Source organism: Dermacentor andersoni, chromosome 5 (assembly GCF_023375885.2).
Source record: "Dermacentor andersoni chromosome 5, qqDerAnde1_hic_scaffold, whole genome shotgun sequence".
NCBI classification, from domain to species: domain Eukaryota; kingdom Metazoa; phylum Arthropoda; class Arachnida; order Ixodida; family Ixodidae; genus Dermacentor; species Dermacentor andersoni.
Window position 1 is genome coordinate 74696782 of NC_092818.1, and position 25524 is coordinate 74722305.

Here is a 25524-nt window from a genome sequence, read left to right on the forward strand (position 1 = left end):
TCACTGAAATACCAGTATGTTTCCGCTTTTCTTTCTTGCCATATTCCTTTTAACATTCCGTTTGTCAGATAGGAATGTGAGGACTATACCAGGAGAGCAGTAGCCATTATCCTTGTCATTTTTCTTTCATTTCTGTACAACCAAAAATTAATCATTGTGTTCATTTTACAATATTTGAGGGGAAAAAAAACGCTGCTCTGCGGGTTCACCACCTTTGAAAAAACCCAACACTGAAAGGGTTAAAGGCAAAACTAATTTGCACCGTTTAGTATCAACGCACTGCTCCATCCCCACTTGAAGGCATCAGTTCTTCAGCATGCTTATGAGATATGTTCTGTGTTCAAAAACAAAGAAAAAAACTTATGAGGAATAGTCCACAGAGGATGCTTCAGGCCAGAGCCAAATGTTGGCGCCATCTTTAAGCACTCCTTGTTCAACCACCGTTGAACATTTCGTCATTCTTATAATTTATGTGGTACGACTTTTTTTTTAAGATGGAGGGTATTTTGTTCGACCTGCAGAATCCTAACTCTAAGGCCTTCATTTTTTCTTTTCTTTTCTTCTAATGCACTTGTATTTTTGGCTTGTGGCTAGGCTTAATGCATTCACCCTTATTTTCCTGCAAGGAATGGCTTCCAATAGTGGTCAGCAAGCAGGCAGCATTCGGCGCCATAGCGCAGTACCACCAAGCGCTCTTGTGCCATACAAACAAGAATGTTGGCGAGGAGTTGGCGAGGCTGCAGCATGCCATGGAGCTGATGAAGACCGCTGAAACACAAGCAGGGCCGTCATTTTCGTTTCGCGACGAGGTCAAGAAGATCGCTCTCTTGTACGAGGATGTCAAGAAGGACAACGACTTCATCTACCACGCCCGCGTGCCTGACATCAGGAGCCTGTCGCCCATTGGGAAAGCCGTGCTAGCCAAGCCTCTGCCGGTCCCCGAGAAGTTCAGCACTTCCGGCCAAGGTATGTTGGTCGGTCTCATGGTAACTGTTGGTGTTCAATTTATACTAAAGGCCTCATCCAAAAGGATCAAACATACGGTACATTTGACTGGTCCTTACCATGCTCCAACTCAATTTGCAGTGATGCGGATCCCTCTTGAGGTTGGAGACAGAAAAAACCTATCCCAGTTGAACGTTCAGCTGCTCCCAGAGCAATCGGAGTAGCCTCGCGATTGGGATGTTGTTGGATCTCGGGTGCGCTCCCAGCCCGAGGGTGATGGCACCCATGAGTGCACCGAGCTGGAGCACAGTGCTTTGTGTGAACCAGGCGAATGTGTTCCGAGCGTTCGATTTCGACCAGCCAAATTTAAACCACCCCACAGCAGTGCTATAGAGTGCTTGAAAGCGACCACTCGAATGTGCCAATAATGGGGAGATCTGTTCAGCTTTCACCAGCTACAAATCGTAGGCAGTGAACAGCACTCAATGTCGCTTCTTTTACCTCATTGCTGCAGGGTTCGTACACCTCCTGAAAATCCTTGAATTTTGAAAAGGAGATTCGAGGGCCTTTACAACTCCTTGAAAATAAATGTGCTCCTTGAATTCCTTGTAAACTTGGGATTGAGGGCAACTTTTTAACATTCAAAGAAACAAACTCTGCATAGTAGCTATGCATGGACACCCATCTATCGGAAAACAATGCGTCATTTTATTTTTAGTGCGATGCTAAATAATTGCAATGTAGCACATCCACAGCCACCTACGACAGGCTTGTTTAAATTGCCAATGCTATCGTGGAGCTAGATAAGAAAGTCTGATCAAATGACCAGGCCATGCCACTGTTTGTTGTTTTGCTAGTTCCCACTACAGCCATCATGGCTCTATTTTTGGGCCCTACACTCTAGAAATTCCTGGCGCAAAGTAAGTCTCAGCCATTTGGTTTCGACATAAGTATTCTTGGCTTAAGTCAGACACTATACTTACCGTTATACCAGTAGGCTATTGACTTCGTTACATTGGGAAAGTAAACTTGGAAAAGTGACCTGAAAAGGTTGAAGTATGTGTCCCACTAAGCAGCTGCTTAGCTGGAAGAAATTGCAGCTAAGAAGGAGATTTCGCTATTTTTCAGTGTAGTATGTGTACGAGTAAGGTTTGTTTTCCCCTTCTTTAATTTTGGTCTTCGCCATCCTTGAAATCCTTGAATTTTGAGTCAAATGTTTTGTACGAACACTGTTCCTGGATTACCTTATGCACTGGGCCGCAAAAGACTAGGGTCAGTGCTGCATTATTGTTTACCTTTATTGAAGGTAAGCCTCATGCCTCACTATGCTGAAAGATATAGGTCGCCTCAGTAAATGTAGCCATCTTTTGTTGTGTAATCTATAAGTCTAGACTTTGTTTCTCTTGCCTGGCAATATTTATCGCATCAAAGAAATGTTTTTATTTTTCTCTGCATCTTCTGTCACATTTTAACATAGTTCAGTTTGAAAAAAAGAAATCAATAATTTTGAACAAGCAAAAAACACTGCGTCCCAGGTGAAACTGGACCTAGAGCTCTGCCTCTTATTATATGTCAGTAGTGATGTTACAGCATGCACGCACCGGGCACATCAGTGATAGTCTCCACAGTGGCAACTTTTCGTGGTATGTTCAACTGCAACCGGCTGTGGCTGCTCAGTGGCTATGGTGTTGGGCTGCTGAGCATGAGGTCGCGGGATCGAATTCCGGCCACGGCGGCTGCATTTCGATGGGGGCGAAATGCGAAAACACCCGTGTACTTAGATTTAGGTGCACATTAAAGAACCCCAGGTGGTCGAAATTTCCAGAGACCTCCACTACGGCGTGCCTCATAATCAGAAAGTGGTTTTGGCACGTAAAACCTTATAATTATTTTTTCAGCTCATATTGATAGGTGCATACCTTTATGCCAGAGTCGATCGCAGTCACGCATGGCAGTAAGAGTAGTGTTGTACACTTTGTTTAAGGGCATATTTGCCTGATACCAACACTAATGCAGCTGCTCTCATGCACAATGTGCAAGTGTGGGCTGACCAGTAGGAATCATCCATTTGATGGTTCAAATCAAGAATGTGCATGCTTATTTTTAAAATTAGGTTGTGTAAAGAGCACTCAATTTTATTGTTCGGTGCATATGACTTAAGTGGCCAAGTGAATGTAAGATATACTATTAATTGAAACCGATAGGCATCGAATAATTGCTATAGTTGCCCTTATGACTTCGTGTGGTAGCTCCCCAAGTATGGCTGGGGTATGATGGTGGTGTCGTAAGAGTTGGCAATGATTATACAGTCACCAATCGATAATTCAAACACAGATAATTCGGACCTGCTCAATTATTCGAACGGCTTTGCAGCACTGCCACTGGCCCATTAAACTCAGGCAAACACATGTGCGCGCAGCAATGCGTTGACAGACTTGGGCCATATTCTCGGGCAATCATTTTCAAAGATAATTTGACGTCACTAGTACCGGATGCATCAGCGAGCAGGATCTCTGTCACTGCGATGAGCGTCCCTGGCACTGCCCCAAGAACGCTATTGTGTCTGGCTCTAGTCTTGCGAAATCTCGGGAAAGCGAAAGTATCCCTGAAAGTGATCGTCCAAGAATGCGGCACAGCTTTATTTTGCCACTTGTTAAATAATGTCTACTTTCTGGCGAATCCTATATTTCAGACTTTTTAGGCGATCCCTATTGAGTCTGAATTATCGGTCAATGACTGTATTTGAAAATGTGCCTTTGTTAACTTGGTTCAATTCCTTTTCCTCAGATCTTTTTGGTGCCTTGCTGCCAGTGTCTGTCAGTCAGGCCATGCAAAAGTTTGAAGTTCGGAAGACTGAGATTGTGAATGGGGAGATTGCCCGGCTAAGGCAGCAGACTCAGTACCTGAATGGGTATGTACTGGGCCAACATTTTGCTGTGCTTTTCATTCTTTGCTTTGAGTGCCTCATGCTTTGCTGTTATTAGTGAAATCAAGCTGTAGCGTTTAGTGTTGCTAGGGCCACCACATTCAAATAAAGTAAGCAAATACTTTGGCAGATGTTTCAGTAATGTGGCACCCACCTTTTGAATGGTTGTGGCTTGGCTGAAGTAATCAAGAAAAATTTAGCACTCTTTAAGACTTCAGCAGGTACAGTTCAATCTGATAGATATGTTACTGGTTCAAGTGACTTGCTGGCTTATACATTCCAGGTGGAGGAACATTAAAACGGTGTTCACAATTCGTGTTGCACAATTTAGATTGTACATTTCTGAAAACAATGCATTCTTTTATTTTTTCTTCAAAACATGTCAGCATGATTCTAGTGCATTTCATTCTGCCTGCAAGCTGAGGGATTATAGAAAGCCTGTAAGTCGCGTGCGAATGCTGAAGTAATGGTTGTGGGTGCAGGGTACTGTGAAGATATTAAAAAAATATTGTAGAAACAGTGGAAAAGTAGATTTTTTAAACTTGGAATAAATGACGTACTAGCCAGTTGATCTAACCAGTATGGGCTGCACCCGTTTTGTGTGTGCGTGCAAATTCACAGGTGCACAGGTGTGCACCTGCGTGAGTGCTTTCCACTGCTGGGAACTGCTGCACTGCTGATGGCTTCCGGTGTGCAGGGTGTTGGCGTCTCTGAACCTGCCGGCTGCCTTGGAAGACACGACCGGCAACAGCCTTCCCCCTAGCATTCGGGACAAGGCAGAGGCCGTCAGAGCCAAAGGTGGCATTCAGGCCATTCGGAAGCTGATCAGTGACCTCCCTGTGCTGCTCGAGAGGAATCGCGAAATTCTCAACGAGGTGAGCGTGCCTGCCTGGAGGCCCCCCTTGCTGCTGCACTGTCCATTTACCGTATTTACACGATTGTAAGTCGACTCGAATGTAAGTCGACCCCCCCATATCGCCTGACCGAAAAAAAAAAAAATATAAGATAGCATACCCGAGGGCGCATTCGATAACGAAAATTTATTAGTAGCTGACATGGTCACTGGACTACTCGTCTTCACTAGTGCTGCCATCGTCATCGTTGCTGCGGTCCCACAGCGCGTCGTGGTCCAGCGAAATTTCAAATTTGGCAAACGACCGCACCAGGACATCTTGCAGAACAGCAGCCCACGCCAAATGCACCCAACCACACGCAGCCGTCAGGGAGGCTCCTTTGACAGGTCCGGTTGGCGTAATTTCGCAGTCTTCTGCCGCCAGCCACTCGTTGTACTCACGGCGGAGCAGAATCTTAAAATTAAGGCGAAGGTCCGGGCTTGTTTCATGACCACGTCGCACTTCACTGGCAGCGACCGATCACGCATTTCAGCGACGTACGCCGCAAGCTTAGCCTACAGCTCCGGAAAGCGTCCAGACTTTGGCACGTGGGAAATTTCTCACTTGTCGTCACAGGTGAAAATTTCGCTTCGCTGTAGTCGCCACTCTCGCACAACCCGTTTAGAAACATCGAAATTGCGGCCCGCTGTGCAGTGATTTGTTTCTTCGGCGTAAATGATGGCAGCCCTCTTGAACGCTGCTGTGAACGAGTGCCGAACGATTAGTGGGCCTGGAGCACTCATGACGACTGGGGAAGCATAGAAGTAGCACGTAGCCGGCAGTCAAGTGGAACGCGTCAAACCAATACCATGCCAATACCAATGCCTTCAAACAGAGAAACCAGCGAGCGGTGTCTGCTCTTCCATGAACTACCGATACTCCCTGCAAGCCGCCGCAAACTGGAACAGCGGCGCTTCCATCAACTATCGACACCCCCCCCAGCCATGAGTGTTGCATGCACTGTAAAACTCTCAAAAATGTTGAAAAACCCTTCCGAAAGCGAACAAACACGCGGGATAGCGAAAAGATACGGGTAGGGCCATAGAGCAAACATAAAATTCTAACTACGTTGTAGCTCCCGCTGGTATCTCCTTTTTTGGCGGGGCCATGTTTCGGTTTCGATTGTAAGTCGACCCCTCAACTTCAGACTTTCAAATTTAAAAAAAGGGGTCGACTTACAATCGTGTAAATACGGTATTTATTTATTTATTTATTTCGAGATACTGCAGACTATTTTGCCCTAGCAAGAGGGGCATACTTCCAGTGCATAAGGTAAAGAAGAAAACGCTAGTTTACATAAACACTGCAAACAGGCTTGCGAAAAATAGAATACTATTGAACTGTGCGCTAATGTAAGAAAGTACAAAGATTGTCATATGCTACGACATTCAACTCGGTCGAAAAGAAAATACTTGGAACGAAACTAGAACTTGAATCTCGAACAATCGACACTTATTACAACGCACCGCAATAGCAAAATTTAGCAAGAAGGGTCCGTTATACCTGAAGTTCATTCTATCCAAAATTAGGGTCGTGGTATGTTGTTAAATGGTGAGACATCACGTATATCACAGTCTAACCCATAAGCGAACGAAAAACGATAACACCGAGATTAAAATAACTATAAGCAGGTCTATGGGGCACGACTGCACAGCACGGCGTGTTCTTGTTCGCTGCTTTCCTGATGCTGGTTGCTGACGGCTGTTTTCCTGGACTAGAACATAGATGGCACGGTCGGCACAACAGCAAGGAGACAGCCAGCTAGTGCTGTCGTGCCGACTGCCCAACCTGAGTGAGTTGCCTCCACCAATGGCACAAACCATGTCTACAGTTTGTTGTTCACACAAAAATAGTGGCCGGTAGTAAAAAACCGATGTTCTAATTTTATATCTTGCAACAAGCAACGACCACTGTCAGATCAGTAGCACGAATGAGAGCCACGGCAAGAGGCAAGTTTAACTGGGAGCCCACATCTGGCTGCACTGCATGTGAGATCGATCGCTTCGGGCACCTCGCAGTCTGGACACCACGAATAGCAGTACATCTTCTTTGTGTGCATTGATGCGAGGAGAAATAAAGCGTTCTCAAAACGCTGCATTTTGTGATTGTTGATAGTCATTTGGGAAGTGCCGCATGCATTGGCTTCACTTCAAAGTTGGGTAGGCCTAGCGGCACCCTCTTCCTGTGTGCTGAGCCCAGTGCTTCCTCTGCACTGAGCTGACAGCAGTGAGCGGCGGTGGTCCTCTTCTGTGGTTGACACAAAAGCTCCATGCCATTGTGAGAAGCTTGCCACTAGTGCATTCATTCCTTGAAAAAAAAAGTGCAGTTTCGCTAATTCCACAAGCATGTGGAAATTATTGTGTCGCCACAGTAAACTATAGTGTATTTGCACAAAGTATCATATTTATTCAATTATAAAGTGGTCACAATTGTAAGACAAACGTTCTCAGTTGGGGAAGCCAAGAAAAAAACCTAAGTATGCTCACTAATAGGACAATATAGAGTAGCAAACAAATTACTCGCATTCGGTGAAGATTGCTCGAAATACTTAATTACTAACACAACCAAAACGCGAAATTGTGACCATGAAATAGGGGGTAATGGCGCTTCAACATACGGAGTGTGGGTTATATCCGTATTTTGCCTTTACCTGCAGCTTCACGGAAGCATTGATTTTGCCTCTAATTGTGGCTTCACGGCATTGCAGCACACTCTGCCGTAAAGCCACAGTTCAAGGCAAAATTCGCATATAAAACTGGAGGCGACTTCAAGGCTAAGGATTCTTGGGAAAAAAAACTCTCCTTATATTCGAATAAATATGATCCATTGTATTTATAACATGTAGACAAAATTTCCCCCTAAAATTTGTCTGTTGTAGCCGATAGCTCGTTGTAGCTGTATCCATTAAAAGTGTAATTGGTTACACTGATAATGTTGGCAGATCAAACTAAGTGAGAAGAATAGTCTGTTTTATCTGAAAGTAGGTTGTAGGTGGATCTGTTGTAGCAGGTGTGGGCTGTATAACACAAGTTCAGATGTATCAAAGCTAATGTTCCTTTGTGCATCATCGAAATTTCTACCTTGATTGATTAAATCCAGAAAGGAGCTCCATTCCTCACTAGTACGAGGAAAGAAGCTACTCCTAACTGCTTTGGTTTTAGCAGAGATAGGCTGAACAACATGTTCAGGTGTTTGCCCATGTCCTTATGTGATGTATGTGTGAATAAGAGAGCCAAGTACAAATGTCTTCTGAAACTCCGTGCAATTGAAGGGGGAAAAGTATTTAATGGTACTGCATTTATGCTGAGCTTTAGACATTTTCTCGGCACTGTCTTTGTTTCTGTGTAGGGCGAGCGGCTGCTGAAGGAAGAAGAAGAGTCTGACCAACAGCTGCGGGCACAGTTTCGGGAGCGATGGACGCGCAGTCCCTCGGAGAAACTCAATGAGCCCCTGCGGAACAGCCTGGCCAAGTACAAGGAGATCATGCGTGTAGCTACCGAGGCAGACAAGACGGTCCAGGAGAAGTTCCAGAAGCAGCAGCGGCACATCGAGCTCCTCAGCGCATCAGATGTAAGTGGCCTGTTGGGAAGGGTCTCGGGGCATGCTTTCCTTAAAAAAAGAACAGGGCCACTGTTTAGGAATATTGGAATACATAACACCATTTATTCATGAGCCAGCCTCGAGGCACCTAACACTAATGATGGTAATTGGTGAGAGAGTCTCTGTGGGGATGGCCAATCACGGATGGTATTTACGACCAGTGTGGGCAAATTTTTTTAATGTGTGTTGTTAAAATGGGACAAAAAGCCACTAAGTGTTGGCTGAAGTTTGCTACAAGGCCACTAAATTTGTAGCTGAAACTGTCGAGTGACTTTTAAATAACATGAGCATTTTTGAATGCTATGATATAAGCTAATGTGATGTAAATAATTTACGTTTTCATGTTTGTCTAGCGTCCATACAGCTGGCCGATAAACAGTGAATTTATCAGCAGCATCTGGAGGGCTTTTTCCTTGCTAATATATTTACACAACAGATGGCGACAGCTTAAATTGTGCATTTATCTTCAGATTCTAAAGTTACAAATACAGCATGTCTTAAAAGAACATCAGTAACCTGATTTTCCTAGAACAAAAAGGCGCTTGGTCTACATTATTACTCAAATATGCTAGTTCTCAACATTTGTGATAGCACAAATAAATTTTGCGGCATGAAATTGGTGGCATGGTAACACGGCAATGACAATTATGTGACCTTTATACAGCTCAAATACTATGCATTTGCTCTTGATCCACCTGAAAGCCACCATGAAGCATTTATTGGTCTAAGAGCCCCGAGAAATGGAAGCAATGCATTCAGACTCGGGTGTATGAGACCAAAGTCTGATACCTACACGTTCCTATTCAATCTCTCTCTCTTCTTCACCTGCTGTGTTCTAAATCTGACCATAAAATTTTGTGAAATAAACTAAGGTAAATTAAGTTTCTGTTACACTTAAAAACGTCCACCAATCTAATGCGTTTAGTGATACTGTAGAACCTGCAACGCTTAGACTTGGAATTCATATCAGTTTTGTATAGAATAAAAAAAAAAACTCAATTTTGTGAGTTTTGAAGTCTTTAATGACCACTGTGCATTAAATCGAAAGCACAATGTGAAGTCTACTAATGTGAAGGCAGCTGTTTTGTTGTGGTAATGGAGCCTATGCTTTGTACAGTGAGTTTCGGCCACTTAGATGTAGCTTCTGAATAATAAAGTACATTCCAGAAGGTCACTTTTGAAGAAAACTGCTCACTCTGAAGTGGCTCAAATGTCACCAATTGTTTGGTCGTGTCACTATAAAAGGTTGCTGGTCGGTAAATTGAAAAATTTGTCTCTAAGCAGACTAGAAAGTCGCCAAATCTAACAACAAATTCACTAAAATGGCAAAACTATTTACAATACGATAATCGTGCCAGGTTTTCTTCTTGAAGCTCTTGGTGCTCATTGGCCCTTGCACCATAAAATATGGCATACCATCATCATCTCTTCTTCAAGGTATTTGTTTGCCTTGCAAGTTGCATTCCTCAGCACGTTGCAACTTGTGAAATATTAATCCCTGGACCAGGACAAATGAAGACAAATTTTTCTTTCGAATGCAAAGCTTTCTCTTTGAGGAACCAGCGTAGGTTTCCTTTGTAGCTTGTATTATATTCAGGCCCATGCCAACTCTCATTAACACCAGTCTGCTTATGATCCATTGCACATGTTGGAATCTACCGTATGTGAACAGAGCTTTCGTGAAGTACTTAAAGCTGTAAAACATTTAATCTTTTGCACTGGGTTTTGTGGCACAGTGATTACATGCCTGTCTGGCAAGACAGATGTCGAAATGGTCACAATGTGACCCACATAACTGCGAATTAAACTGTCTTTGGGATTGGCCTGCTTTGCTTGGCGAGAAACTGACCAAGCAGATGTGCCAAGCCTCGAGAAGGCACAGAAAGCTTTGCTTTAATAAAGAAAATATGTGCCTGAAGGCATATAGGCAAAGGCAACTTGCAGTGAGGACATTTAGGTGCAGTTTGTTGTTTCACTGCGCAGTTCTCTAGAGTAGTGGTTCTCGGCCATGGATGTGTCGGGGACCTCTTGTGGAGTGGTGGAAGTGATGGGGGACCCCTTGCAGTGACGAGTGAAAGTGGGGGGAGGGTTAAAGGAGCATAGCATGTGGTGTGACACAGGTGCCTTTTATTGCTACCTGGCAAAGAATGACCAAACAAAAGTGCCACATCAATTCAGCCTGAACAGCTTGTCAATACGTGGTGCGGTCACGCTTAAGCAGAGTTGCATATCTGCAGCCACATTCAACCTGTTACTGTGATTGCGTTTCAAGCATGCAAGCCTGGAAAAAGCTTGCTCGCATGCATATGTCGTAGAAAACTGCAACAAGAGCTTTACGGCCATCTCGTGGAGAAGGGGCAACATTTCTGCTGTCCCCAACCAGAATGCCTCAAAGCTTAAAGTGGCCATGCCCACGAGAACAATAAAGAAAAAAAAATCTTTTTGCGGGTGTGGCTGTCGCAGACCACCAAAAATGGCTTCACAGACCGCCTGGGGTCTGTGCCACTGTTTTAGAGAACAGAGCTGGTCACTGGCACATCTGTAGCTTGCAGTAAAGATTACCTGATTCGTTATGAGTGCTGTCCTTTGTGTGAGCTGTTCAGCAAGACAGCAGCTGTAGCCACAATCTGCAAAGTTTGCGAGAGTTCTGAGAGAAATCTTCACTACAATATAGATCGTTCACCAACAAGTTCGCAAGTGGGATTAACGGTCCCTTTTCTGCATGCAGGCTGACCTACAGAATGGCATTCCTTCAGGAAACCCAACAGCGTCAAACTCCCCCTGTGTTCAACGTCTGAGGCAGCTCATGGAGGAAGTGGAGACCATCAAGGCAGAACGTGAAGCTATCGAGTCGGAGCTCAAGAGCTCTTCTCTTGACATGAGTGAGATATTTCTTTTGCTTTTACATCAAAATTCCTTTTTTTTTTTTTCCTGTTCCAAGTTGCAGTGGCCCTTGACATCTTTAAGTCCTTGCTATTGTCTCATGCATCTTTAAAATTTACTTGGTTTACTAGCATAGTCAAGACTTTTTGTCTAAATAGAGGGAAATCCTGATAATTTGAATTGACAAATAATTTGAACTGATCGGTTGGCTCCACAGAATCGCATGTACTCGAATAGCGCAAAACTCCCACGAATTTGCATCCCTAGAAAGTCGCAGTGCACCTGATTCAAAGGTCGAATTTCAACTCTCTGCTGGCCATCATATGATCCGTACCACGGAAATCAAGCCTTATGGCTTTGCGCGATACATTACGCACAAAGCACGTGTACCTCTCCATGGAATCCAGGTAAAGTGCCACGTGAGCACCGATTTAGCATACTGTAATCGCATGCCGCGCTTCAGTGGATGAGCAAATTAATGAGGCAGTGTAGAATTCGGCTTTTAAGGCGTTTTGCATCGCACCCGAATGACCAGTGCTAAATGCTATGGCCTCACATGATAGGCACATAGTCGAAGGGGCACACCGTTATGATTATGGTTCTTTTCGAGATCCCAGCTCGGTGTAGCCACACTCGCTAAGCGATCCATAATTTTCGAGACAGCACTGCTAAAAATGGATGGTATATGCTTGAGTGAAATAGTACAGTTACAGACCGATAATTCAGACAGCTTTGGGAAAATTTAACATACCCTACAGTGCGCCGCTCGATAAATCTGACTCAATCCCACTCTGTCCGTACGACCACGTGCCAGTTCAACTACTAAGTTGTCTGAGCTGAATTATTTTGCTGCATTGCCAGTGCCTCTTTGAAACCAAAAGTAACGGTCTGCCTAGGCACTCGGGCAATTGAGCCGTAGACTACTACTGCCAAACCGTGGCACAAGCCAGCCCAAGCCGTGAAGTCTTATGAAGGAGTGGAGGACTGCATTGGTGTGCAGTTTGTTATGCGAGTTCCTAGCGTCCAGATGGGTTCTTTTACTCGTACATTATGTTAAACGATGTTCAGCAATTTCTTTGACTGCTATTACAAATTTTCACTAGTCAACTTCATGCAGCACTAACAGCACCCTCAGTGCCTCTATTGAAGAGGGCGGTGATAAGCGAGGGAACTGCTGGACAATGACTGTTGCGAAGAAGCCCGCAATCATACGGCTATTGGAGTGTGGTCGGTGTCTGTTGAAGTTGCAGGGGATGGAAAGTAGTGCATTTGGAGACCGTACTTGTCTCTTGTAGAGTCATCTGTGACAATAGTCAAAATACAGATGGATTGGGTCGCATGCAAGCATGCGTGCAGCAACATGTCAACCAGCTTGTCCGACCGCTTGTGGAATAAAAATTTATTTGCTGTCAAATTTTATGCAGTGAAATCCCGATAGTTTGAAATCTCTTAATTCGAAGTCCCATTTCTGAATTTTAGGTGGAGACCCTAGTGCCTGTATGTTAGTGCGACGTCCCAGATGTTGACTTTCTCATATTTTTGGCCGTTGTGGTACAGTAAATGTTCTTAAAACTTGCCAAGTTCAATTTCTGGCTCTATTACAATACAATTTAGTTAATCTATATTGACAGAAAATTATATGCCCAGAGCAGTGTGGTGTCTTACGGTCTCACAGGAGTACCAACCACTGTACATAGTTTCAAGCTTAGCGAGCCGCAGGGTTGCGTCAGCCGTCAGCCTCTAGTGTGCCGCTGCGCATAAGCTCAGGTCGCAAGGGGCTACCGAGCGACACATGCAAGAACACAGTATTGCCCTGAGTTAACGGAAACCATTTATTGTATCCGGTGGCGCCTGACACTGCCCAAACACCCAATCCCAGGGTGGCAGGGAACCAAAGGGGTCTCGCACCAAGGGCGAAAAATAGTCAGGGGCGCCTATAGCGCGTCGCAGTGAGAGCACAGGCTCAAGCTGGGACATGCGGCTATGCTACTTGCTCTCGCGATAGCCAGTGGGCCAACTCACGAGAGCTTGGGAAATCTTCTTCGGCTTGGGCCTCCGATGAGTGCGGCTTGGCGTGGTAAGACCTCGCGCGAGCAGCAGGCACCCGTTCTTCAGCTTAGTTGTCCGGACAGGATCGACACAAGGTACGTGCTCCCTGCACGGGCAAAGGCACCGTGCGTGAGCTCAAGTCCTATTCATAAAGGTGTTGGTGGACGAGAGGGAGCATGTACATACCCGGTGCAATTCCAACGGAGAAGAGACGCTACCACCACCAGAGTAGTCGCCAGTGGCCGCCGTGACGTCATAGTCCCACCCTTGCCGTGAGCCATCGTGAGTGGAGCGCCACCACTGACAACTGGTTCGGAGCAAGAAGGGGATGAGGTGTAGAGATGGCAGCACAGGTGAATGTGCCCACGCAATGGTGCCGGCGAATTCATCCTTAAGCCACTATCAGTATCCATAACGTCATGGCAAGCTGGTGTAGGAACTTCAAGGCGACATTGCTACTCATCTTATCTGCGTCTTATCTACCTTATCAAGCCCCTTGTCGCGTAAAGAGTGTTGTTTTTGGTGTCGTACAAGGGTAATTTACTAATAGAGCTGAAACAGTTTTAGAGCGCAGCTCTTTGGCGTCCGTTCCTGGGTTTCGCGTCGTCGTCGGCGTTGTCGTCGGCCTCGTAACCAGCTCCGCCCCCCTTTCATCCCCCCAGCGCTAGCAGCGACCGACTGATACCGCTGGATGCCGCTGACGCCGCTAGAGAGTCAAGATAACGTGACTGCATAGAACACCGTCGCCGCCATGCAGAAAGAGGAGGAAAGGGTCCCCCCCCCCTGTTCTTGTGTGGCGGATAGGGTGCTCTTCAGTTGCCGACGCGCCGGTTATTTCACGTAGGCCCCGGCACGTCGACGAATACGTGACCACCTTCCCACGGCTAGACCTGGTTCTTAGCGCTGCGGAAGCGAGGGTATCATATTGTTTGTGTCGGCATCGGCGGCGTTGTCCCTGAAACCAACTCCGCAGCTGGGGTTGACTCACTATCGGCGTCAGCGGCATCAGTCAGTCGCTGCTATCTCTTCCCTCCTCCCTTTATCGTGTTGTCCGCTTGCTGCGCGCGCTTCTGCCCCCATCGTTTGCCGCTGGGTGTACACGCCGCCCCCCTCCCCCCTCTTCCTGCGAGTCTCCGGTTGTCAAAGCGCCGGCTCGAACTTAATTCCTTTCTTCGCTCCTCCTCCAATGCAACCCCTGTGCGGTGGCAATCAGAGAGCCAGATCGGTGGCGGCGGATCTGTATATGTGCACCGCCCGAGCCGAAATTGCCGCTGCCGTTCGCCCTGTGCGGTGGCAATCAGAGAGCCAGATCGGTGGCGGCGGATCTGTATATGTGCACCGCCCGAGCCGAAATTGCTGCTGCCGTTCGCCACTGCGAAATTATCTGCCAGTTCTTTCTGAGCCATGAGCGAGACGACCGATGGAAGTCCTCCGTCTGCTGCTGCTGCTGCTGCTGCTGCTAAACGAGCTGCCAGAGCAGAGGCCCAGCGCCATCGCCGTCAGAATCCAGAGGTGCGTGCCGCCGAAGCAGAAGCTTACCGTCGCCGCCGTCGAGATGATCCAGGAGTACGCGTCGCCGAAGCAGAGGCTAAGCGCCGCCGCCGAGAAGACCCTGCCGTTCGCGCCGCCGAAGCGGAGGCTCATCGCCGCCGTCGAGAGCAACCAGCAGTAAGCGAGGCTGAAGCAGAAGCTCATCGCCGCCGCCGAGAAGACCCTGCAGTTCGCGCCGCCGAAGCGGAGGCTCATCGCCGCCGTCGAGAGCAATTCTGTGATAGCGCATACATGTGTTGCTCGATTTCTTTGCCTCAATCTATCGAAAAGGTGAAACAGCTTATTTGCTGCGCTCAAATTTCGCATTAGGAAGTAACGTAATCGTCGGTAATTTTTTCTTTAGTGTTCCTTTAACAAAGACACAATTTCCAAAGTGCTGTGAAAAATAGGTGCTGTGCAACACTAATTACAATTGACATAAATAATAGCTGAATTGAAATGTTAGCATAGAGTGTGCTTCAAGCAGTTCTTAATCTAAAGAAATGAGGCATTAGAGGTAATCAACTAAATGTGCCACATGTGTGCCTTTTTCTGTAACACTGGATGTTCTCTTGTAACTTGCGGACAAGCACTAAGCTTCCTCAGATCACCATAGCTGCCCTTCAAACGATGCTTCACACATGATGCGAACTTACCATGACTCTCCAGATTTAAGATTCTTTTGAGAGGTGGCAAATCATGCCTAACCTGACAATGAAATGGCCTGGATGGCACCTGCCTCTTACCGTCGGCGATGCCTATTCGCAGAGTGGTGGTTGAGTCACCGGATGCACGGTCCTTTAGTCTGCCGCCCAGAACAGCCTTACGATAACCCTACTATAAAGTTGGCTTAGCCCTTGTGTGTTTTGGCGAAAAAAAAATGGAAAAGCAAAACTTTCTGTGCAAGAAATAAAAGATTCCCACAACACACAGGCCCACTATTAAACAGAACCTCTTTGCTATTCAGTACAACAGAACATCATTAATGCATTAGTTTCAGAGGAAACCCGCCGTGGCTGCTCAGTGGCTATGGTGTTGGGCTGCTGAGCACGAGGTCGCGGGATCAAATCCCGGCCACGGCGGCCGCATTTCGATGGGGGCGAAATAGAAACACTGGGTTCTCTTGAACAGAAATTCCATTGATAAAAAAAAAAACTTTTCCATATTTGCATAATCCAGAAGTGAGCTGTAATCAGTGCTGGCATATTAATTTGATGTTCCCTTTGTAAGAGTTGGGGTCGGGCATATCAAAAGGGGTAGCTGGCCCATGCTGTCATTAGCCTCATCCATGCTGAGGACGTTGTTGAAGAGAGGAATAGGTTCTCATCGAGAACAAAGGGTACTGGGTTTATTTACAATATTGAAACAGGAGTCTAGCGCCTTGAACGAGCTCCAAGCAGCACACAATACCCATTCTAAGCCATACTAAAAAAACTGCAAGAATGTCTTCCACTTGAGTTGTAATTTCAGCACGTTCAGAAGCAGAAACACGACAAGAGCTGTGTCGAACAGGTGCACGGGAGCGATTTTCTGATGAACAAGAGTAGCACAGCCAAGTTTGCCTGTGATAACGTCAAGCACCTTAGAAATTTTTCCAGCAATGCTTGGATATCAGACTTCTCGGAGGATGTTAGGTTTGGGCCGATATGGAACATATTCCACTCGACTGAGTCATCGCCACTCTCTGGAGAAGTACATTGTTGCACAGCTGTGAGGACGGAGCAGGGCTGAAGGGCCCCTGACGCCAACACAGTTCCAGAGTGTAGTCGCAGCGGGCTGTCTGATAGGTTGAACACTAGGACATCAAATGCAGAAGAGGAGTGCTGTAAAAAGTGTGGGATGACAAATAGATTGTCCTGTCGCGAGCAGATAGTGCAGTCAACAAGGACATCTGCATCCAAGCATGTGCCTATGTCGCAGCAAATGGGTACCCACGCAGCAGAAGACAACGGTATAGTTACCATAGATGTTGCCAGCTCAGAAAAGAAAGCGGTGATGGTATGCAAATGTTTCTTCTTTTTTTTTTCCTTTGGCAGAAGCACGGTCGTTAGCATACGTATCCTTGCTGAGAGGGCGCATACTCTCGTACGAAAGTAAGATAAATGCTTATGCAATGACGGAAGTGCATTGCTCAGAAAGGAGCAAGCTCCTCCAGCCGCTTGGGTGGCCAACTTAAAAATTGAGCGCACACATGTGGACAGCACTTTATTTGCGACTATGTTGGTTGCCAGGTCAGGTGTCAGATCCTGAGGGAGCAATACAATTATGCACCTGGCGTGGTTAAAGTCCATGCATACGCCCAGTCTTGAGCACCAGTTGAAGCCCGAAATTAAGGGAATGCTGAGGTTTTGCATCACAATGAATGGGACATTTACACTTTTTCCAAAAGCAGTCACAGTTGAGTTTTCTCCAAGGGGATGCTAGACAAGTTCCTCCAGCTAGGAGGAGGCCGGCTGGTGCAACTGTAGCAGTCTTCAGATGGCAGTGAATGGGGAGTGAATTTGCTGTCATGAAATTAAAAGTTGCACTGGTGTCAATTAGGGCTCCAACATTTTTTGGTGGCTCACCTAGGTGAACTTTCAACAGGGGCATACCTGTAAACGGACCCAGTGACAGTAGAGGGACCTGACGACTTATGCGGGGTCCTGCCCTCGGTGGCCCGTGGTGAAATTTTCCGACAAAAAGGTGTGATGCACACAGCCTCAACTGTAATGATAGATCTCGCATTGATAGCAGCGCATGGTTGGAGCGCCCTGATGGTATGTGTCGGAGTGACTGGCTTGGCCTGCTGACACTTGTTAACCTGGAAAAGGGTGGGTGCAGGGCACTGCAGGTGGAGCATTCCACTGTGTGAGACTCCAAGGCAAGAGCTAAGGCAGCTTGAACTGTAGACAGGCGGGTGAGGTGGACGAAGCGTTGAATGTTGAGGTCAGTGGCGGCATCGCTGAAGGCTCTTTGGTAGCAATGAAGTCGGTGGTGGGTTCAGACAACCAGCCAGGGCCTTCCACGACAGGTGCTCGACATAAGCAGCGAGCTCTTACAGGCTGTAGTGGCCTCTTACATGTGCTGTAATTCTGTAAGGGCTTAAGGACGTAATTCTGTAAGACGTAAGGGCTCAAGATCGGCATCACCATGGCAGGACTCGAGTGCCGAGACGAGACTTGTGTAGTTGGAACAGCCGGATTCCAGCAGGAGCTGCAGAAATTCAGTGGCAGCAGAATGGAACTGAGTCACGAGAATTTGAGCTTTGTGGTGAATTGACCAGGAGTGGAGAGCAGCGACAGACTCGAACTGCATACGAAAAGTAGACCATGACATGGTACCATCAAATGTAGGTGGACTTGGGAAGGGTCCCTCACAGTGCCGCATGATGGAATTGGGAAAGGGAGACTGAGGTGCCGAGACAGGTGGAGCTTGATCAATGGAAGCAGGTGACACGAGGCTTTAAACACGTGGGGTGAGTTCAGCAACGCGATTCTCCGCGAAAGACATGCGCTGAACTAAAGTTCTCAACAGCAAGCAGTAGCTGGTCAAGGTGTGCTTCAAAAGAGCCCAGGAGAGCCACTAGGTCGGGTGCAGGCTTACAGCAATTGGAATCCGAATCGGCAGGATGAATGTTTGATGGTATTGTACCAGAGTCTGAAGCCTGAGATGGCGGCGACTGTTGGGTAGTGGTGGCATCGCTCGCAGAAAGGGTGCGGTCCAGTTGAGTGTCCGATGACACTGAGGGAATAGATTGCGGCACCGATGCGAGTGAAGGCATCGTACTGGCGAACGTCTCGCTGCAGATTAATATGACCGCTGCCACCAAAATGTAACGGCAGTTCCAAGTGGTCCACGACACACCTGCATCTAAGCCATTACAAAAACCAACTATTCCCTTCACCCGCTGCCCCTCTATCCTTCTGCTTGCCCTTCTCTTCCTTTTCTTTCACTTGCAGCATTCTTCGTTATGTTACAATATCTACATGAGAAATATAGAATGTTAACGTCTCAACAGCCTAGCAAGACTGACTTGAAGCACTCCTGAGGAGCTGAAAAAGTCCACTCAAATTCCCTCTGTCCTCTCTAGATCCCTATGCCAAGGCAATCTGCCACCGCTCCTCCCTTCATCCTGAGCATCCAAAATGCCAGTCTCCCCTTTGAGGGTGAGGGTTTGCCCGGTCACTCCGTCACTTTTAGTCAATGAAAAAAAAATTATGGGGTTTTACGTGCCAAAACCACTTTCTGATTATGAGGCACGCCGTAGTGGGGGACTCCGGAAATTTCGACCACCTGGGGTTCTTTAACGGGGACCTAAATCTAAGTACATGGGTGTTTTCACATTTCGCCCCCATCGAAATGCGGCCGCCGTGGCCGGGATTCGATCCCGCAACTTCGTGCTCAGCAGCCCAACACCATAGCCACTGAGCAACCATGGCGGGTACTTTTGGTCAATGAACACAATCGGGGAAATATTCCCAGGTGCACCCAGTTCACTGCTCCAGAGAAAGGAGGGGGCACTCGTAGACAGGAGGGGTCACGCTTGACTGAATTAATGCGTCTTGGCTACTGGAATGGTCCAGCAATTAGTTGATTTGTCTGTCGATCAGCCTTGGTGGCTAGCAATGGCTGTAACGAGGCGGTGTAGAATGCCATTTTTCTGGAGTTTCTTGGTGCCAGCATCGGGGTCTGTAGTCATCTAACGAGTCTCGCCATGGTGTTGCCGCTGGTCTGTCGGATGGGACGTCTTGTTCACTTCACAAAGCTGATACATTGCAGGAAAGCAGGAGAGGCTCAAAGTTCACTGCCCCCACTGGCTGATCTTAACAGCTTTAATAAAAGTAGATTACACTGTACATCTTGATGTACCTAAGTTCCCCATAGCTTGCTACATTCTTGTTATGTAATGCTAGGAAATTCCCGAACATATGTAGCACCAGATTTTCTTGCCCAAAATTTGTATCTATTAAATATTATGAAAAAAATTTCTTATATTCAATTCAAGATCTATTTGGTATTCACACACCTGTAACAGAAAGGCATTGCAGCAGAATTTTGGTGCCGCTGTTAACAGTAGTAGCTGTTCATGCACTCATCTTCTGTAAGGACATCTTTGTGCCACATTCCTATGACTTACCTAGTTGCTACAGTAAACTTATGCACATCTCATTGCCAGTAGAGAACCAGCTTCCGTCATTAAAGGTTGCACTGAGGTTCTGCTTGCGTTGTCTTAATATGGTAGGTATCTGTTAACTTGGCCCTGCTTAATCAAATTTTTCTGTTAATTTAATTTCTAATGAAGTTGCCAGCTGGCACCTATATATTGTCCAAAAGCATCGTCATCCTTCTTTTTATTTTTGCTTAGCCCTTTTCTTTTTTTCTTTTTGATCCCCCCAATCTTTGTTTTTTAGGCATATATTACTGTTTTGAGAGTCTTTTTTTTTTTTTTCTTGTTAAGATCTCCTTATGCTTGGTATGCTCAGCAGTATTTTTTTTCTCCTTGTACTGTGCGCTAATTATTGTTCATTTCCTTTATTCTGTTGATGTAAACCTTTCTTTTTCTTAGTTCTATACAAATTTACTGCTGTTTCTCTTTTTCCACTTTATTGAATGTACCCACTGCCCTCTGTAATGCCCTCAGGCCCTGAGGGTAATTCAATAAATAAATTAATTAATTAATATGTGTCATTCCTGTGGGCACAAACTATAGTCATTTCAATCCTGAAGTTGGCCTCCGCCGGATAATTAACTTGACTGGTCAGCACACATGCTGTTATGATCGACCAGCAGGGGCAGTGACCTTCTAGGCTTCCCTGCACCACCGCAGCGAATTGCTTCGTGAAGCTAACAATGCGTTCCTTTGGACAGCTTCTGGCGACAACAAGGCGAGACATGTTTGGTAGATTGAGTGTTGACTGATGGTTCACTGTCGCCGTCACTGACGACAGGAGCAAGAAACTCCCTGTAAAGGGCGTTCGACACCGCTTACTCACAGACTCTCGAAGAGGCCACTAATCGATGACAGAGTCATTGTCAAGGACTCTTGGGGAAGGGATGTCAACGGCAGGTTCACAGTTCGCCATGTGGCTGCCTCATATTGTGCTACGTTGGATTACAAGTGTGCCACGTTGGAGACAAGTGGGGCTTCGGCGTTTGTGATTATCCAGTGAATTCCATCAACGATGGAAAGAGGGAAATAAAGGGCATAAAAAGCTGATCCGGACAGCTGTGAGAGCAGAGGCTCGAACATGCAAAGACTCTAGCTTGTAGTGTGCTCCGAAAGTCGGAGCCGTGCGTGTAAAACTCAACCATGTACCTTTGAATATAAGCCTTTTTATGTTCTCTTAACCGTCACTTGGAAGCCTTCTTTCTCCCGGCACCTGGCGCGGTACCATCCATGGAACCTCCTTGGCCACACGGACCCCCGACTTTCACAGCACCACTTAGCCTCTGTGTGACACCTCAGTAGCTTAGAGTGACCCTCTATGTGAAGCCAGACTCTGAGGCCATGACCCCCCGCTCCTACAATGCGTCTGATTTCACTGGTGACCCCAATGGCGACATCGATAGTGGCTGCATCGTCTCGGTGGTGTGTATGGGACAGTGAAAACGTTGGACAACCATTATCTCCCCCTAAAGATGTCTGTTTTTGACCTGCCCAAGTAAGATTTTCTAGCGAGAATGGTAGCTTACAATGAATAATTACAGTATATTTACACTATTCTAACGCCCACATTTCTTTCTGAAGAAAGCTTGTCTGAAAATTGTCTGTGTGCTGCAATCAAATAGGAAACTAATACATGGGTGAATCAGAAAGACTTATGGTTGTAAAATTATGGTTGTAAATGCGGAGTCAACATATCCATTCCCAGCGATGGACCTTTCTTGGACTGGCTTGGCCTTATCTTCCTCATCTGCCGGCATGGCACTGCTGTCAGTTGTTGAAGAATGAAGATTGTTGTTGAAGCTTCACATGCCCATAGCGTATGGGATCGCTGAGGACCGATGCTGCTGGATTTCATGCCACAAGGTGCAACCATCAATGCCGACAGTTATTGTTCCACGCTGTCACGTCTGCTGGCTGCCATAAGGCGAAAACGCCGAGGCATTCTCAATCTCGACAACATGGTTACCCTCCACGACAGTGCGAGGCCACATGTGGCAATCGGAACCTCTGAAAAGCTCCAGTCATTTCACTGGGAGAGTCTGGACCACCCACCATACAGTCTGGACCTCACCCCTAGTGTGTTTTCCATGTTTTCGGTCTGCTGACGAAGTTCCTGACAGGATAGCGATTCACGTGCAACGACGAAGCCAAGACAGCAGTCTGATGGTGGTTCCAGTCACTGGACAAACCCTACCACAAAGGCATCTCAAATGTAGTACATGTACTGCGATGGGACAAATGTCTACATCATCCCCATCAGCATCATCATCATCATCAAAGCATCATCACTATTGCCATCACAAAATGGTGATTGAACAAGTCGTGTATTGTGACAGTGAACAATGGACTGCTTTCAGTTTTTGTTTATGAAAGCAAGTTATTTTACATGCTAAGCAACAAGTCACTAGGTGTGTTTTCGTGTTCCAGAGAATTGCATGTGTTGCAGGACAAACCAGCGAAATGGTTAGTCTAAGCTAGGGCCACCATCTCATTTGTGATTGTTGTGGAGTTGTTTGATCAATGCAGAGTATCAAATGTGCTATGGACCGTACGGAGGACATATGGTAGTTTATAGACAGCGATTAAGTGCTGTCTGAGAGTGGTGACAATGAACATTAAAGGAACATTAAAGACAAACACTGAACCAGTTTAAAATCATAAAGCATTCTTGAAGACTCAAGAAGTAATAGGTTGATTTTTAAGAGAAAATGACAGTCTTGAGTTTCAGTTATGAATTTTGTGCCGATACCTCAGGGCTGGTACATAAGTGGGACATCACAGATTGTAAAGTATGTTTGTGTCAAGTGCCACATTCTTTTAATCAAGTGAGTACATTGCTGGCTACTCGCTTACATTGACAGTCATCAGCAATGGTTCCTGCATAATTTCTTTTTGTCCACTCTTGTATGTGAGGGAGCAATCCCCAGCTGTGCATGACCCTGTCGTCTGGTATCACTCCTGCAGAGCCAAAGTTCCTGGCTGCCCTGACTGAGGACGGCTCAATCAACGAGCAGGCTCTCTCTGTGGAGATGCTGGGGGAAGCATATGGTCCACTCACGAAACAGGTTTCAGAGAGTATTGCGAAAGAGCAGCAAGTTGTACAAAGCATCCAGGTGAGCCACAGTCTTTAAGAACACACAAGCAGCTGCAGCATTTTCAAGCAATCACTTTCAGGGGTGCTATCACTTCTGGGAGATTTCGTATGACTAGGGGTAGGCGCATTGAAATATATTGCAGACAGCGTTCCTGACACTGTGCGAAGATAGCTTAGCACAATGCAAGGGACACTGTGGGCCATGTACACCGACGTTCCCATGCCCGAGTCGCATGAAATCTTGCTCAAAAGTAGTCATACCTCTGAAAGTGATCGTCCTAGAATACTGCCCCAGGTTACCTGAGAGTTCATGCTCGGCAAGGAGACCATGACTGGGGCTGAAGTTTTTTTTTAACTAATAACTTTTATTTTCTCCTTCAGGAGAATGAGGAGAACTGAACAATTTTTCAGAATTCTAGTTGTGTAAATTTTTATTTTGGTTATACAACTTCAGTTAATAGAGAATTCTGGCTTATTCATACACTGTATTATCCTTTACTGAATACAACGTAAATGGAGACGTGGATGGCGGCAGCAGTACTGCTAGCGGCATCCTGTGACACTTTGTTGAATCATAATAAATTAGAAACGTTTTGGTGTTGTATGGGTGTTCTCACTAAGAAAAAATGGCATGTTAGCAATTATTTAGGTGCTGACTTGTTACAGAAGTAACTAGTTATAATATGGGTGGTCACTACAGTAATAGCTCTGTGCCCTCCGGTTACCTTGTACGCCACAACATGGCAGCACTCACGTGGCTTCTCACATTTATGTCTCTGATAAGCCAGCATTCCATAAATGGTAATACGTATATTGACAGACTGTAACTGCCTAATATTGGTTTACTGTATGGTTACAAGCGAATACAGTCTCTTATGCCAGTCTGTTTTGCATTTTTTTGCCCGAAATGGTGTAACTTTTTTTCTAGGCTGCAAATGCCGAGTTCTGTCAGGAGAAGCAAGGAAGTGGTGGAAACAATCGCGAAGCTGTCCTGAAGGATCTTGCTGCCGCCCATGACATGTACATGGAATTAACGGCAAACTTGGAAGAAGGCACCAAAGTATGTTTGCACTGATTTACTTTCTTTAGTTAGTCCGAAGTCGAGTTCTGAGTTACTCTCAACTCTTTCCCTCAATAACTTGTTGAAAAGTATCTCCTTGTCTTATTTAAATTATATTGCAAAAACAGGTAGAGCGCATTTTTTGGGGATGATTGTCTGTGTTAATGTAATTAGTATTCAAGTGGTGGCATATGTGTGGTTTGGTGATGGGAAATTCATTATTATTATAAATTTTGATTATTATGTTTACGTGATGTAATTATGGAGTGTAAGTTGTCAGTTTGGGCACATACCCAGTGACACGATGTCTGCTTGGCAAGACAGCAGTCATACCTAGTGGCCCAAGCTAGTAAACAATTTGGGTCACTGGGAAGAGGGGTACCAAGAGGCTGATAGTAGATAGAAAGTTGCTGAAGTGGGCTAAGAATGCTAATCGCATTTTAGAAAAATGGACATGTTATTGCTGCTGCTGTTGCCGCCGCCACCGCTGCCACCGCCATCACCAGCAGCAACTGCGCGAACTTCGTAAGCTTCAAAGAACCGCACCTTCAACTGCCTTGGGGTGCAAGATAGACAAGCCTTGGGTCCAATTTAGTGCCCACTTGAAAACATTGTGACAGAATCAGCACGAGCGAGTGGCAGCACTGCATCGTCTTATATTTTTGGAGAACAGAAAGTGAACCAGTGAAACTTTCAACTTATGACTCCATGGACACTGTGCTATTCACACTCAGGGTGGTGGCATTCCTTTGTGTGCACAGTGCAGAAATTCTACAGAGGTTGGTGCAGTTGATCTGCAATATGACTTAATTCCCTCGCGAAGGTGTTGCTTCATCAAACAGAAGCTTTTGTCTTCACTGGAGGACTTCCATCTCTCAAAAGAAGGAAAGTTCACTGCTTTGTAATCTGACTGTACTGGAGGAATGGTTACTGTCCAAGACAAATCAGCAATGCAAGCATGATTCAATTTGCTGTTAGACACTACGGTCTGCAAACACAGAGCAGACAGCTTGGAGATGCTGTTGGGCAAGAGACCAGCACTCCATGCTCGTGAACAGCATCACAAGGGAAGGGTCAGTGGTAACCTGAAAAGAGCTACAGGCCAGCTGCAGAGATCACCCTGCCTTGTGCATCTCGGGTGACGTGCTTGTGTGCGTGTCAGCAATGCCATATACGTCGCATGTAATGAGCTGCCACAGGATGTGAAAAACAGCAAGCAACCCTCCTCATATTAAAATTTTTACTGTTAAAATCAATTGCAAATGTGGTTTTCATCTCTGATAACTGAGCACTTACATGTTCATGTGGAATGACGTCTGCTCTGCTCTGCCTACCATTGTACTGAGCTTTTGTATCAGCGTGACCTCAAGATTGTGTGATACACCTCTCTATTGC

The 25524-nt window shown here is 46.0% G+C and overlaps 1 protein-coding gene across 2 annotated transcripts in view; it reads left to right on the forward strand.

Moving 5' to 3' along the window:
• The window catches only part of ALiX (programmed cell death 6-interacting protein-like protein AliX), a 62752-nt gene that overhangs the window by 22035 nt on the left and 15193 nt on the right, over positions 1-25524 (forward strand). For both annotated transcript variants that reach the window (XM_055070806.2, XM_050178063.3), the window contains exons 7-13: positions 627-966; positions 3733-3856; positions 4569-4746; positions 8113-8334; positions 11093-11246; positions 22940-23088; positions 23998-24129. In XM_055070806.2, the coding sequence (XP_054926781.1) occupies positions 627-966; positions 3733-3856; positions 4569-4746; positions 8113-8334; positions 11093-11246; positions 22940-23088; positions 23998-24129 (1299 nt within the window). The remainder of the gene's footprint in view (positions 1-626; positions 967-3732; positions 3857-4568; positions 4747-8112; positions 8335-11092; positions 11247-22939; positions 23089-23997; positions 24130-25524) is intronic.